The sequence below is a fragment of the Staurois parvus genome, unplaced genomic scaffold (genome assembly GCF_062004578.1).
Source record: "Staurois parvus isolate SC_StPar_1 unplaced genomic scaffold, SC_StPar_1.0 ptg000029l, whole genome shotgun sequence".
NCBI classification, from domain to species: Eukaryota; Metazoa; Chordata; class Amphibia; order Anura; family Ranidae; genus Staurois; species Staurois parvus.
Window position 1 is genome coordinate 5,452,892 of NW_028317825.1, and position 14,109 is coordinate 5,467,000.

Here is a 14,109-nt window from a genome sequence, read left to right on the forward strand (position 1 = left end):
CAATCAGAATGGGACCAAGTGCTATATGCACATAAAAAAATATAAAAAGAAAACCTCAGGTCCTGTCATTCATGTGGATGTTACGTGACACATACTACCAAGCTAAACATTGTTGCTGACCAAATACACCTTCATAGAAACTTTCCTGATGGCAGTGGTCTCACCCTGCCACACTGCAAAAATGGTTCAAGAATCATTTAAGGAGAAAAAACGAGTGAGGCGTTGACTTGGCCTCCAAATTCTCTAAACCTTAAAACAAATTGAGCATGGGGCGGGATGTGCTTAAAAAACAAGTCCAATCTGTGGAGGCCGTGCCCTGTAGCATTAAAGGATATGCTACTGATGGCTTGTGACAGGTACTACAGCATCCTTTCAGAGGTCTAGTGGCATCCACACCTCAGAGGGTCAGTGCTGCTTTGGCACCAAAAGGGGGATCTACTCAATATTAGGTGGGTGGTCATAAAGTTATTGCTAAACTGTGTATATTCCTTGCACATTTTGTAGTTCATCGATTTACAATCAGCTGAAGACCCTTTCTTCATACCTCAAACAGTATATATTTCTGTGCAATATTTTGCAAAATGCTGACCTACAGATAATTAAGCAAATATTTTCATGATCTAAAGCGGAATAAATCAGAATGTACCTCTAATAGCACTAATTTTTTTTATAACCTTACCTTCTCTTATTTTCTAATCCTCCAATTGTACTGTGCTCCTCATCTTTGTTCATCCTTTTCCTTCTTTCTCTGATGGCATTGAGTACAGTTTCTTTTGCACAAGGATCTGGTGAACATTGAACCAGTGGAGATGCTGGCCCTGGAGACAGCAGGTCATCCAGGCTAGAGTAGGGAAAAAAAAAAAAAGTCAAGAAATTCAATATTAGGCAAACAGCAATCCTGTTCAAGTGTATGACACCAATTTAAATGGTGCATTTTTTGATCTATATTTGTGAAAGAGCTAGAATAGAATGGGCTATAATATTTTGCACATTTGCTAATATCGCCCAGATTCAATTTACAAAAGCTCGCTTGTGAGAAATTTGCTCTTTCAATCAGAAGCATTAGTCATCTGCCTCTAGGAAGTATTCTATTCCAGTCATCTGCATAATCTGTGGGTACAGGCATCCTAATGGGACTAGTCTTTAACCCTAGGTTTCCAGCTCTACAAAGATCACCTTGATTTGAACAACATTCCCAACGCAATAAACACACATTCTCATTCTACAGCTGAGATTCACCATAGTGGATGTTTACAGATATTACTTACACAGGTGAACGAGCGATATTCGGGTCTGGCCGTGCAATTTTCACAGTAACAGGACTGCGTACCAGAGAAGACTTTGGTGATAGTAAGCATTTTTTCTGATACCCATCAAAATACACTGTAGGAAGAGAACCCGGCATGCTGTACTGCGGCTGATGGATTGGGTAACGTCTGCGTGGACTCAGAAAAGCCCGACTGGATAGCCGAGGTGTCTCTCTGAAGATAGAAAACATTTTAACATAAAAGATCTTGCAAGTATACAGAAACAGAGATAATTATAGAATGAAAAGGTTTTGATGAAAAAGTCAAATACTTGGCAATATAAAAAAAGGATTGCACTGTCAAATATTAGTCTACATTGTTGCATGCCAACACCTAATTAGTTTTGAAATTTGTTCATGCCCTACCGTCACAGGTTGTAAGAGCCTAAGGCTGCTAAAAAACTCAAAACATATTATTCTCTACAGATGCAGCCAACAAGAGTGCTCTTGTTCTCATGCTGCAATACAAAATGTGACGCACTTGAAAGAAAAGTTAGAAGTCCTAAAGCCTTAAGGTTTTTCACCCTTATGCATGCTATGCATTAAAGTGAAAAAAGCCTTCTGTGCTGCAGCTCGCCCCCTTTTCTTACAGAAGCCATATCCAATCCAGCCATTTGCAGGAGAGCAGTGGCTGCAGCTGCTGTCTCCCTCATTGGGCAGATTGATAGCAGCGGGAGCCATTGGCCATGGGGGAACCCACCGAAGAGGATGGTCCTGGAGCGCAAGCAGGGGACCCCAAAAAGGAGGATGGGAGCTGCTCTGTGCAAAAACATTGCACAGAGCAGGTAAGTATAAACATGTTTGATATTTTAATTAAGAAAAACAAAACCAAAGGTTCAACATGACTTTAAAGTTATGGTAAAAGCCATGTTTTCTCATTAAAGTATTAAGGGAAAAAAAACAACACAGTACATGCTTTGTGCAATGGGATTGCGTAGAGCAGCCCCTGGTCTTCTGGCGTCCCCAACTGGCGCTCTTTGCTCCCCCTCTTCCTGTGGGCACCCCCTCAGTATGCCATGTGCTGATGGGGCACCCGTGTGAGCGGACTTCTGATCCGATTTTATTTTTTCAAAACTTATTGCTGTCAAAAGAACTGTAAACATCCTTGTGACAGCAATGGGCATGTCACAGGTAGTCTTTATAGAGGGACATAAGACCACCCGCCTCTGCACATAAAAGCATTCAAAATATCAAGATCTGTGTTTCAAATGCTTTTGCATTTTTTAAAAATGGTACCCTTAACATCCAGGTAAACCGAAAAATGACAGGTCATCACTTCCAAGTTACCATAGCCGGGAGCCAATCAAAGCTTTTTCCAGCTTTGTTAGGCACGCTGGCTTTTCGCTCAGGTCTCCCGGTGGGACAGGAGATCCTGGTCAAGCCACGGAAGGTGGCGGAGGGGGTGGATGTCCCTTCCTGCTGCCTGTATTAGCTGCACCTGTACAAATGTCACATAGGGAGCACAATGGCTGTGTCCATGCACAAAGAACAGCCACTAATACAAATGGATGGCTGTAAGAAGGCATATACGTGTAAAGGCTGATCACTTCTACACTACGCCTTGCCCAGACATATGATACACTTCAACTTTTGTCCTTTGGAAATACACTGTATGCACATATTCAGGTAAACGCCCACGCAAGAGTGATCACCCTTGATGCGTGTGTGTGTGGGAGGGGGGGGGGGGTCATGCACCTGTACAAATGTCACATAGGGAGTGCAATGGCTGTGTCCATGCATCCACGCACGGTGAACAACCACTAATACAAATGAATGGCTGTAAGAAGGCATATACGTGTAAAGGCTGATCACTTCTACACTACGCCTTGCCCAGACATATGATATACTTCAACTGTTGTCCTTTGGAAATACACTGTATGCACATGTTCAGGTAAACACCAACGCAAGAGTGATCACCCTTGGTGCAGGGAAGGGGGGGGGGGTTCATGCACCTGTACAAATGTCACATAAGGAGCACAATGGCTGTATCCATGCACGGTGAACAACCACTAATACAAATGGATGGCTGTAAGGCGGCATATACGTGTAAAGGCTGATCACTTCTACACTACGCCTTGCCCAGACATATGATATACTTCAACTTTTGGAAATACACCGTATGCACACATCCAGCTAAATGCCAACTTAGAAGCGAACACCCTGGGTGTACTGGGGGGCCGCGCACTTGTATGAACGTCACATTGGAAATAGCGGCTGTGTCCATTCAGCCACTGCGTCCAAATAGGCAACAATGGGAATTCCGGCACAGGGATGCATGTACCACCTGCGCCCCCCCAAAGTGCGGCCCTGTGCGGGGTAGGATATTGTCATCCCATGTGAACGAGACCTAAGATGGTTAAACATAAAACCAGCGTGTCCATGACCCTCCCCCTCCCGGAAGGCACATACAGAAAGGAGCCATGCACCCCCTTCCCCACCTGAAAGAAAGGCGTCTGGCCGGGGTTGCCACAGCCGGGTTGGGTCTGGATAACCGCTCTTTCAGCTCCCGGCTTCCTCTGCCCACTGCCCGGGCCGGGGGGTCTTGCTTGCCCAGATAGCTGCCCATGAGTAACAGTAAGGAAGCAGGCGTCCACTTCAGGCCCGGCTCCCTCTGCCGCCTATGTCCCGCAGGTCTCTGTCGCCTCCCTGGTGCTCCTCCTCCCGTCAGTTGCCTCCAGTCCAAGTACCTCCACACGGCTGGCCCCGAGGAGCTGTAGTAAAGGCAGGCGCCAGCCGCACACAGCACCACAGCGCTGAGCACAGGGAAGCAGTACAGCACTAGGAGGAGAAGCAGGGCCGCGGGCACGAGCAGAACTAACGGCTGTACCTCCTGACTCCGCCAGGACCGGAGTACCCGCTTCAACCTTACCCACCGCCCTGCTCCGTGCCCGCTGGACGGACACATGATCCCCCGCGCGCCGCGCCAGGCCTTAAATACCCAGCGTGCCCCGCGCTCGTTAGCCCCCTAGCCGTCACATCCCGTGTCACCAGGCAACGAGCCCACACCACGCCCACACATTCATTTCAAAAGGAATCCCGTAGCCTGTCTTTGTCAACCGAAGGAGAACGACACTTCCGCCGGCTGTTTATTGGCTCTGCTTTGGATTCGAGCTCTGAAAAGTCACGTGATAGAATAGGCGGGGCAGAGCGCGCGCCCCCTCTGCCAATCAGATATCGAGATTTGGCCCCGTGTGAGGGTCAAGCGCATGCGACGCTGTTTGAATATGAGTGAATGTCTTGCTGACCTCTGGAGACAGTGTACTGTGAAGTGAGGTGTGCGGACGGGGCTAAAGGTGTATGAGGAATCTACCTCTGGTAGTACTGGCTGTGTGGAGCACTACCCGGAAATGGGTCCAACATGGAGGCTCTTTTAAAGGCACAGTTCACTTTTACAAAAAAAAAAATACTGTATATACGGACAAGTTACATCTGTAGATAAAAAAACTGCAGTTTGACTAAAGTCAAGTAAAGCCATTGCTATGGGTAAACCTGACTGGAAACTTCTAGAAGCCGTTACTTTTATTGCAGAAGCATCAAAAACAACATGTTACATGTAATCGGGGTACATCTCACCCTGTACTGCGACGCAGCGCACCACATAGCAATACAGTTCCAAGCATACGATAAATACAGTCAGGCAAATAAATACATTCGCTCAGCGGTATGATGCCTGACGTGATGTGCACGGAGGATGAATCCCCCGGACCACCACGTCATGCATGACGCCGCTTACCCCAAAAACTGTAGCATCCTAATACAATATACATTTCCTAGTCACTATGTCATGCACTATAACGATAACTGAAAAACACGATCAACAATAGGCATCGGGTGTGTGGGGGGGGGGGAAGGGGGGAGGAAGGGGGAAACACAGGCCCGAAGCTTTATTGAAGGGACAAAGACACGCAAGGGGGAAGGGGGAAATCTTCAGACGTCCTCTTCCTCCTTAAAGTCCATCAAGGAATAGTCTCTGAGCAGACTGAGGGTCAGTCTGCGGCAGTCCTCAATGGACATCCTCTCCCGCTGGAGGGTGAGGCGCTTTCTGGCGCACCATAAAGCGTCCTTGAAACAGCACAGCACCCGCCAGGTGCTGTCAATGTCCTCCAGAGAAAAGGTTCCACAGAACAGTCCATTCAGCACCCCAAAGTGAGTGATGGCTGTCTGTGGCACAAAGTCCTTGAGTTCAGGTTCCAGGGCCCCCAACAGGGCCTGAGCAAATGAGCACTCCCAGAAAACGTGGTAAGACGTTTCCTCATGGATGATGCAGAAGGGGCAGTGTCTGTATCTGCTCAGGTTCCTGGCATGCATAAATGTCCTGAGAGGCAGTCCCCCCTGGATAGCCATCCATGTCAGGTCTTTGTGCCTGTTGGTGAGGATGTTTGAGGAAACATTCCTCCAGACCACCTTGCAGGTGTCCGAAGGCAGGCCTGGAACCGACTCCAAAATGTCGCTGGCTCGGATGAGCTTGTAGATAGTCTTTGGCTTCCACAAGTCAGGCTTGACTCCCTGTAGCCCTTGCTCCCTGATGAACTTGAAAGTATCCAAGTAGTACCAAGGAGTGTCCCAGTTGTAGGGGATGGAACTATCCCAAGTGTCCCACCCCAGGGACCTCCAGAGAGGCAACAGGAAGAAGCGAGACATTGCGTTCCCGCCAGAGTCCATAGTCCGTCTTGGCAAAGTTCTGCGGATGCAGTTGCAAGCAAAGAACACCCTCAGCTGGGTGGCGATGTCGGGCACGCCCTTACCGCCCTTGAGGGGTTCCTTGAACATGACTGCCCGCTTCACTCTGTCCATCTTGGAGCCCCAGATGAAGTGAAACACCGCCCTGGTGATGGCCTTGCAGGTGTTGACCCGAGGGGGCCAGGCCTGGGCGAGGTACTGCAACACAGGGAGAATCTCGCTGCGGAGTACCAGTGTCTTCCCTTCGATGGTGAGGTCTCTGAGGCTCCAGAGTCCAAACTTTTGGCGCATCTTGGCCAGTCTCTCCTCCCAAGACTTCAGGGCTGCGCCCTCGGCACCAAACCAAACCCCCAAAACCTTCATGAAGTCTGTCTTGATGCCAAAGGGCATGGATGCAGAAGAAGGCAGGAACCACTTTCCGAAGAGCATGACTTCCGACTTCCCGCAGTTGACCTTTGCCCCCGAAGCTTGGCTGAAGTCCTAGCAGGTCTGGACGAGCAGGTCAATGGAGCGCTGGTTGGCACAGAACACCGTCACGTCGTCCATGTAGAGCGAGCACTTCACTTCCCGTCGGTCTGGTCCCGGTGCGGTGATTCCCCCGATCTCTGGATTCCGTCTGATGCATTCGGCGAAGAGCTCTATACAGCAAACAAAAAGCAGAGGTGAGAGAGGACAGCCTTGTCTGACCCCGGAGAGGACCGGGAAGGGGTCAGTCTTCCAGCCGTTCACCTGCACGGAACTACAAATGTCATTGTACATGATGTCAACATATGAACAAAACATTTCCCCAAGACCAAACCTGCGCAGGGCTCTGCACATAAACCCATGGGAGACACGGTCAAAGGCCTCTAGAAGCCGTTACTGCTCACCACAGGAGTGAGCTCAGAGATACTGCATCAGGAGAGCGTGTGTGGGCCACGCAGGCCCTGAGGGAGAGGGGGCCCATTGTACACTGAGGGAGAATGTCTCCAGCACACCAAGGATCACCAATATGGGTCCAAAGGTTTTAATGAACGATCACATCGTTACAGCAAGGCAACGTTTCAGAGTCTCCCAGGACCCCTTCATCAAGCATGCGACAGCAACTGGAGAACTATTTAAGAAAACCATCCACCAATCAGAGTGAAGTGAAATGAGCCTGGTCCCACCCCATGATGTCATTTTCCCTCTAAAAATGCATTCAAATTATTGTAAACAGAAACTGGGAAAATAAATAAACCATAAAACAATAATCAGATGTGCATAACCTGCATTCCCGGGGATAGAAACCTTGTGTTCACATGTATCATAGTACCCCCTGGATTGTAAAAAAGTATCAGCTGGAAGCAGTGCTGGATTTTGGAAACAACGATCGGCGGCATTTATGTCCCTGACAGAAGCTAAAAGCTGTTGCCTAGAGATTGGGAGTGTATCTCCTATTGTCAAGGGAGCTGCAATGAGGACAAACCTAAAGTGGTCCTTATGGTGCAGCAGCCGACTGTCATGGTGACGCTTGTCACCTGCGCATGCACCATGCGAGTTTACTACTCATGTATGTGCTCAAAGTCATTCCTACACCAACCGCCGTTATCATGGAAACCCAAGACATCAGTGCTGGGCAGGATGAGGCAGGTCGCGGGTGTCATGAAAACACATGACGCCGACACAACACAAGCCAATGGGCGGACAAGGGTGCAGAGATGAGCTGTAAAGAAAAAAGAACAGAAGGGGAGCAGATTGAGGGTCAGTTCACACCACATGCATTTCAGTTGCTTTTCCTCTGCATCCAAAACGCAGAGAAAGTAGGCTACATGGTTGTCAATGTCATAGTTCACATCAGTGCTTGCAGTTCCAGTGCATTCCAGCCACAGAAAAAAAGCAGAACATGTTGCATCTTCTCCACACAGAACTGTACTGGAACACGGCAAAACGTATCAAAAACGCACCGGAACACACATGTCCCCATTTAAACTGAAGAAAAAGAGAAGGGAGAAATCGAACTGGAATGCATAAAAAATGCATCGGAACACATCAAAAACGCTCTGGAACGCGCCAAAAACGTGCACAAAAAAAGCATCCATAACGCATCTGGACTGCATCTCCATAGTGCAAACCAGCCCTGAGACCAATGATAATCGGTCTGCGAATGGAGCTAGGGAGAAGTGGGAGAAAACGGAGTGATAAAAAATGGAAAAGAGGCTAGAAACTAAAAAAATGGAAAAGGGGCTGGAAACGAAAAAAACAATAGCGGGAAAAAGGAAATGAAAAAAAAAAACTAAATGAAACAAAAAAAAATAAAGCTAAAAAAATAAACTGAAATAAAAAAATGTGTAGGGGTGGCACAGCTCACCTGCTTGCAGAGAGAAAGAGAGAGACCACTGTGAATAGTGTGAATGTGAAAAATCTAAACTTCTAAACACTTTCATTGTACACTGCACACATGGAGGTGTCCTTGACAAATCTGAGGCGCTGCAGCTGCGCTTATGACTGCCGGCTGCCGAGGCAGCTCTGTATCATTCCAAATGGGGGGGCACACAGTACACAAAGTAGCTGAGGGTCACAGTGCTAGGCAGTGCTGTGGATACATCCCCTCCGCATCTCTCCTGATCAATCAAAGTGGCTACAACAGGACTGAGCAGGAGCAACAATGGCCAACAGAAGAGATCAAGATGAATATCCACTAATTGGTGAGAGGAGCAATCGGGGCAGAACCTGGCTTCCCCATGGTCACTGCAATAAGCCCCCGGTCACATCAAAGCCGATTTTGAAACCGTGCAACTTACAGTGAAGTCGCACGATTTCAAAATTGGGTGACCTGACGATTTCAGATGCGATTTACAAGACATCTGACACAGATGTCTATGCAAATTGCAACATAAGTGCATGCACTACTTTAGAAATTGGTGCGGCTCCAACCAAGTCGGAAGCGCAACGATATGACCACTCGAATAGCGGACAATAGAGTGCGACTTGGCATACGATTTGCAAGTTGCCTGGCATGCATATTGCATGTCAAATCGCATCCAATGTGACCAGGGTATCATTTTCTGTCCCCAGAGAGGAGAGAACAGTAGGTCAGCTGTGAGTATACAGTGCACATGTATAGTACAGAAGCCAGCATATACAGTATATATATATATATAATACAGGAGATATATTTATATCCAAATCAGGTGTGGTGACTGGCACATCTCAATGCAATCAAGCCATCCCAAGGCTATATATAAAAATTTAGCCCAGAATTGCTGCACTTAAAATTTATCTTCAATCCACCATATAAACTTACAAAATTTTAGCATTAAAATCAAATGTTCCATACATACACAACTATGATGTCCTACTAACGGGTGGCCAACAGCTAGCTAACAAAACTGACAGAAGCTCATTCCAAAACTGAATTTATTTCTGTGAATAGTTCTATAAAACTGCAAAACAATCACTTAAACTGAAGTTACGATATGCTTGTAGATACGTCTTTTACAAATGCATGCAATGTACACATTTTTTGCAAACAGCTGCCTACAATCACAATAAAAACTTTGAAATGCATTGTTTAACGAACAATGAATGAACTTACAAGCATATGTGTATCAAAGAGAGAAAGGAGGCCTTCACTGGTGTGTTGGAAGCTAAAATGGCGCTGGTCTGATATGTGAGTGAAACTTCCTGTTTCAGAAAAGAATAGACTGCAATTGCAGAGAACACCCAATAGGTGGCTCCCTACTCAATGCAATGATGTGAAATACAGAACACTCTCCATCTGATATAAATACATACCACTACTAAATAACTTTGAATTACCGTACCATCTAACTAGGTAACTCTTTATTCTGGAAAATGAATATTAACTAGAAAAGCTACAATTTCTGGGGAAATTGTATGAAGTGTTCTTGCCTCCACCAGTAGTCTACAACTGGAGGGTGCAGAGTAACTGGGTGGAGTGGCTTGAGTAACTGTTGTGTGGTTGGAGTGGCTGGAGTAACTGTGAAAAGGTTGGACTGGGCAGAGTAACTTTATGGAGTGGGCAGAGTAACTGTGTGGAGTGTTTGGAGTGAGTAAAGATAGTAAACATTACACTAACCAATTGATTGATCAAATTTGTCCAATGTCCATGGCTAAGCCATAGTCCTGATAGTTTTCACAATATGACCATTTGTTTGCAACTCACGTCACCCATTGACATTCATTGAAACTCCACTCTAGCCACCTGAAATTTGAAGGGCAATTTCTAAACTGCGACTGTGCCTTCATTGTTAATATTTCGGAGACATACTATGCATCAAAATGTAGGTCTGGGTCTTGTGATTATCACAATATAAAGCTCTTCGGTGTAGGATTTATAATTTTAAAACTACAACTGTTTGAAGATGGCAACTGCCAGTAAAGTGAGCAAGTTGGAGCAGTTTGTTTTTAACCGCTCCTCTGCCCTTGCTGTAGAGTGAGTTGCCATAGGTACCTAGGTGTGTGAGCAGGCAGCAGAGTGACAAAAGCTACTCCGCCCACTCCAGTTGTAGACTACTGGTGGAGGCAAGAACACTTTACACAATTTCCCCAGAAATTGTAGTTTTTCTAGTTACAGTTTATTCTTGTTTGGAAGGATGACAAATATTCTTGCTTCAAGTGTTTCCAAAAAGTATCAGCAAGATTCTGAACCTGCTTCCACTGACACTTGTAAAGATCTTTTTAGTGAACTCACCAGGTGGTGTTAGTACTGCACAAGCCTTCTGAGTCAAGAGCATTGCTGGTGGAAGAATTTCAGGCTTCTTGGGGTCTGTTGAAATGGAAACCAATGATCTAGCATTCATTATGGCTGTAACTTCGGCCAACAATGTAGTGAAGACTTCATGCGAGAATCAATTGCTTTTGCATCAACATTGAGAATATGTCTAGCTATGTTAATCATTCTCTCCCACACTCCTCCCATGTGAGATGAGTGGGGGGCATTGAAGGTCCAAGTGCATCCCTGACTTAGAAGGTAATTCTGGATTTCAGGATCTTCTGAGTCAATTTGGAGTTTCTTTCAGGCTCCTAGGATTTTTTTTGTTGAATCAGAATTGCCTTGCATAGTGATCGTGATCGGGGCTGCAAACCCGAGTGGATCGTGAAGACTGTTTATTGTGGCTAAGGTACCTCTCCATATGTAGGGCCTCACTTCTCTGGACACTTGAATGGTAAAACTGTTTGTCTGGAGATTTTAACTTATTCCTTAACTCTGTTGAAGGGGCAGAGGATCGACACCTAGAACACATTTTTTTCCTTTCAATAGATTTTTATTGAATATTTTGATGTTAGAAAATACAAACTCGACCGCTGTCTTGAGCATGAACTAAAAATTACAATAAAGGGTAGCAGTCAAAAGCGGTTGTACACAAAGTATAACTATGATAAATGACATTATAAGTATCTTGTCAAGAGAACAGACATATTAATCATGTTGTGTCGGCTAATCAGCTTAAAGAACCAAGAAAGGGTTATATATCTGTATTTCAGTAGCTGAGATTAATAAAATGGTTATGTTGTTTAAATTATACAAGTATGCAATCAAGATGGGAGATGTACACAACACCTCGTAGTTCGTGAAACATCCCTGTGGAAGAGCCAGAAAATAAAAATCGAGAGAAGAGAAAGGGAGGAGAGAGTAGGGAAGGATCGGAGAAAGAATATCGAAAGTGCTCAGGTCTGGGTTATGGGGTCTATAAGGCTATAATGAGGTGAAGCTATCTATTGGTAGCTCGGGGTGGGCATGTTGGATCCATGGAGTACATGTTTTAAGGAATTTCTTGTGGGTGCCTGAGAGAATGCTAGACAGTTTTTCATTTATTAGAAAGAAATCAAGGTGGTGGTGAACGTCTGTGAAAGATATGAACTGCTGTTTCCAGGCTTTTGCTATGGGTCTCTTGGGAAGGGACAAGTTAATAATAAATGGAGTAGCTTAAGAACCTTTGACCAGAACCAGGAGAGTATATTGCATGTCCACCATATGTGTAGAACATCTCCTGTAATATTACAACCTCAAAAACAAGTGTTGGGTGCATATGGGTGGAGAAATGCTAAACAGGACAGGACCAAGCACCACCTTGTAACCGTTTTGAAGACCGATTCCATGGCTGATTCCATTGTGAGAATATTAATAGAGCATGAGGTCAGGGTTGTCCATATATGTGACCAGCATCCATGATCTTTGGTGCTTTTGAGGTCCCTTTCCCACCTGGAAACGTAACTGTGATAGTTGGGGTTCTGTAGTGTGGTCAATTGTGAGTAAAGGATAGAGATAAGTTTAGGGGAGAGAGGCGCCAGGTGGCAGATGTGTTCAAATAGGGAAAATTGTGTGGTTAGATCTTTATTGGTAAGGATCGAAGTCAATGTTTAATTTGTAACAAAATATTGGGGTATAATTGGCCTCATAGAGACTGTAGTAGGAGTTAGTAAGGTTAATCCCAAAATATTCCAAATGCATGGTGGGCCAGGCGAAGTCATAGTTTTGTTTCAGTAAGTTTATTTCCGCTACAAGGAGGGAAACACTGAGGGCTGATGATTTGTTTTCATTTACTACTAATCCAGAAATATTAGACAACCGGGTTAGGGTAAAGAGTAGGTAGTGTGGTGTTTGGCTGAGTCAGAGTCAGGAGCAAGTCGTCTGCAAATGCCCTGACTTTGAATGACTGTTGAGCAACCGTAACCCCTTTGATATCCGGGTTAGTTCTCATAAGATGTAGCAAGGACTCCAAGGCCAAAGCAAAGAGGATTGGGGATATTGTCTGGAGAGATATCGAACTGTGGTGGAGGGTCCACAGTAGAGGGCCCTCAAACAGGATGTGAGAACAAAGTTTTTTAACTCCTTAACTCTGTCATCTATAGGAAACGCTCCTATTATTGAGCTTATATTGGACGCCACCTTGTGTAGCTTAAGATTAGATCCTGCAAGTATCTCTCTGCAGGAGACGGACTGCTTTGGCTTCAGTAGGCACAGATGTAAGTCCATCATCTAAGTAGAAATTTCTTAAGATGAACTGTACATCTTCTCCATACTCTCCCACTCCCTGCTTAGTTATTTGTCTTAGACTATAAATGGTTATGGAAGTCAAGTACTATTTACAAAGACATGTACTTTCATCCTGAATTCTCAATTTCTTTGTTGAGTTCATTATTTTGAAACCAAAGACACCTCAAGTAGTTGCGGTGAGCTTCACTAACTTCTTCTAACCACAAAACAGTAAAACATTTGCTGCACATCAGTAGTAACTGCAACTTACTCATTGCAGAAACGTATAAGTACAGCTAGCAGCGTACTATTCAAATCAGGGATGCTAAGTACATCATTCAAAGAGATACTGTCATACTAAGCACTAGAATCAAAAACTACTCTGATCTGCCCTGATTTTTAAGGGCGATAGAAGCCAAAGATTGGTAGGTACCAACTCTCTTCACCCAGTTTTAGTGGTGGGGTAGGTTCTGCTTAGTCATGGTCAAAGATCTTGTGCATAAAGTTAACAATGTTCTTTCATTAAGGGTTTTCTTGCAAAGGAGTGTTGTAGAGCAAGGAGTTTCTTCTGTGTTTGTGTCATTTGGCAGTCTAAAGCATGGTGAACAAAATGGTGGGGTGCTACTCAGTGGATTGCTTCATCAACAAACATCTCCTTTTCAACTACATCAAGGAACATATGATCTTCGATGGACATAGCAGGTGTTTCATCATTGGAGTCCTAGTGAACACGTTGTCACCTAAACTGTCTATGCTACGAGCTGTGGTCCCTGAATGACATAATGAGGGAGTGCATTGCTGTAGTTTGCAAGGATTAAAGGCCTCTTTTACTCACATATAGCTAGTACATGAGATGAATAAAGAAGGGCACCTATTAGGTAGCACGTTTGTCTTAAATTAGTTCACGTCTGCTGGTGTGTGAGCCCCAACGAAGCATACTTCTCCAACTATGACCCAACCTAAATCTTAACGTTGTGCATTAGGAGTGTTATGGGGTCCATTAATCTGCTCAAACGCCTTGTGCACCCTGAGAATATCTCTCCCTTGCAAGAGGAGTATTTAGGAATTAGGGTCGATTGAGGAGATCTTATCTGTTAAGGATTTCAGATGAGGGAAATGCTGTGTAATCTTAGGGGTTGGTATTTCTGACCTGTCATCCAGC

General features: G+C 45.2%; 1 protein-coding gene across 3 annotated transcripts in view; it reads right to left on the bottom strand.

Moving 5' to 3' along the window:
• POM121 (POM121 transmembrane nucleoporin) overlaps positions 1–4,293 on the bottom strand; it is a 30,020-nt gene extending 25,727 nt beyond the window's left edge. Inside the window, exons 1-3 of one of the 3 annotated variants that reach the window (XM_089657440.1) lie at positions 3,745–4,293; positions 1,269–1,481; positions 680–841 (exon numbers count right to left, since the gene is read on the bottom strand). In XM_089657440.1, the coding sequence (XP_089513566.1) occupies positions 680–841; positions 1,269–1,481; positions 3,745–4,211 (842 nt within the window). In that variant the 5' untranslated portion in view covers positions 4,212–4,293. The remainder of the gene's footprint in view (positions 1–679; positions 842–1,268; positions 1,482–3,744) is intronic. The other 2 variants (XM_089657450.1, XM_089657432.1) reach the window with 2 other exon arrangements.
• Positions 4,294–14,109: the final 9,816 nt, after the last annotated feature.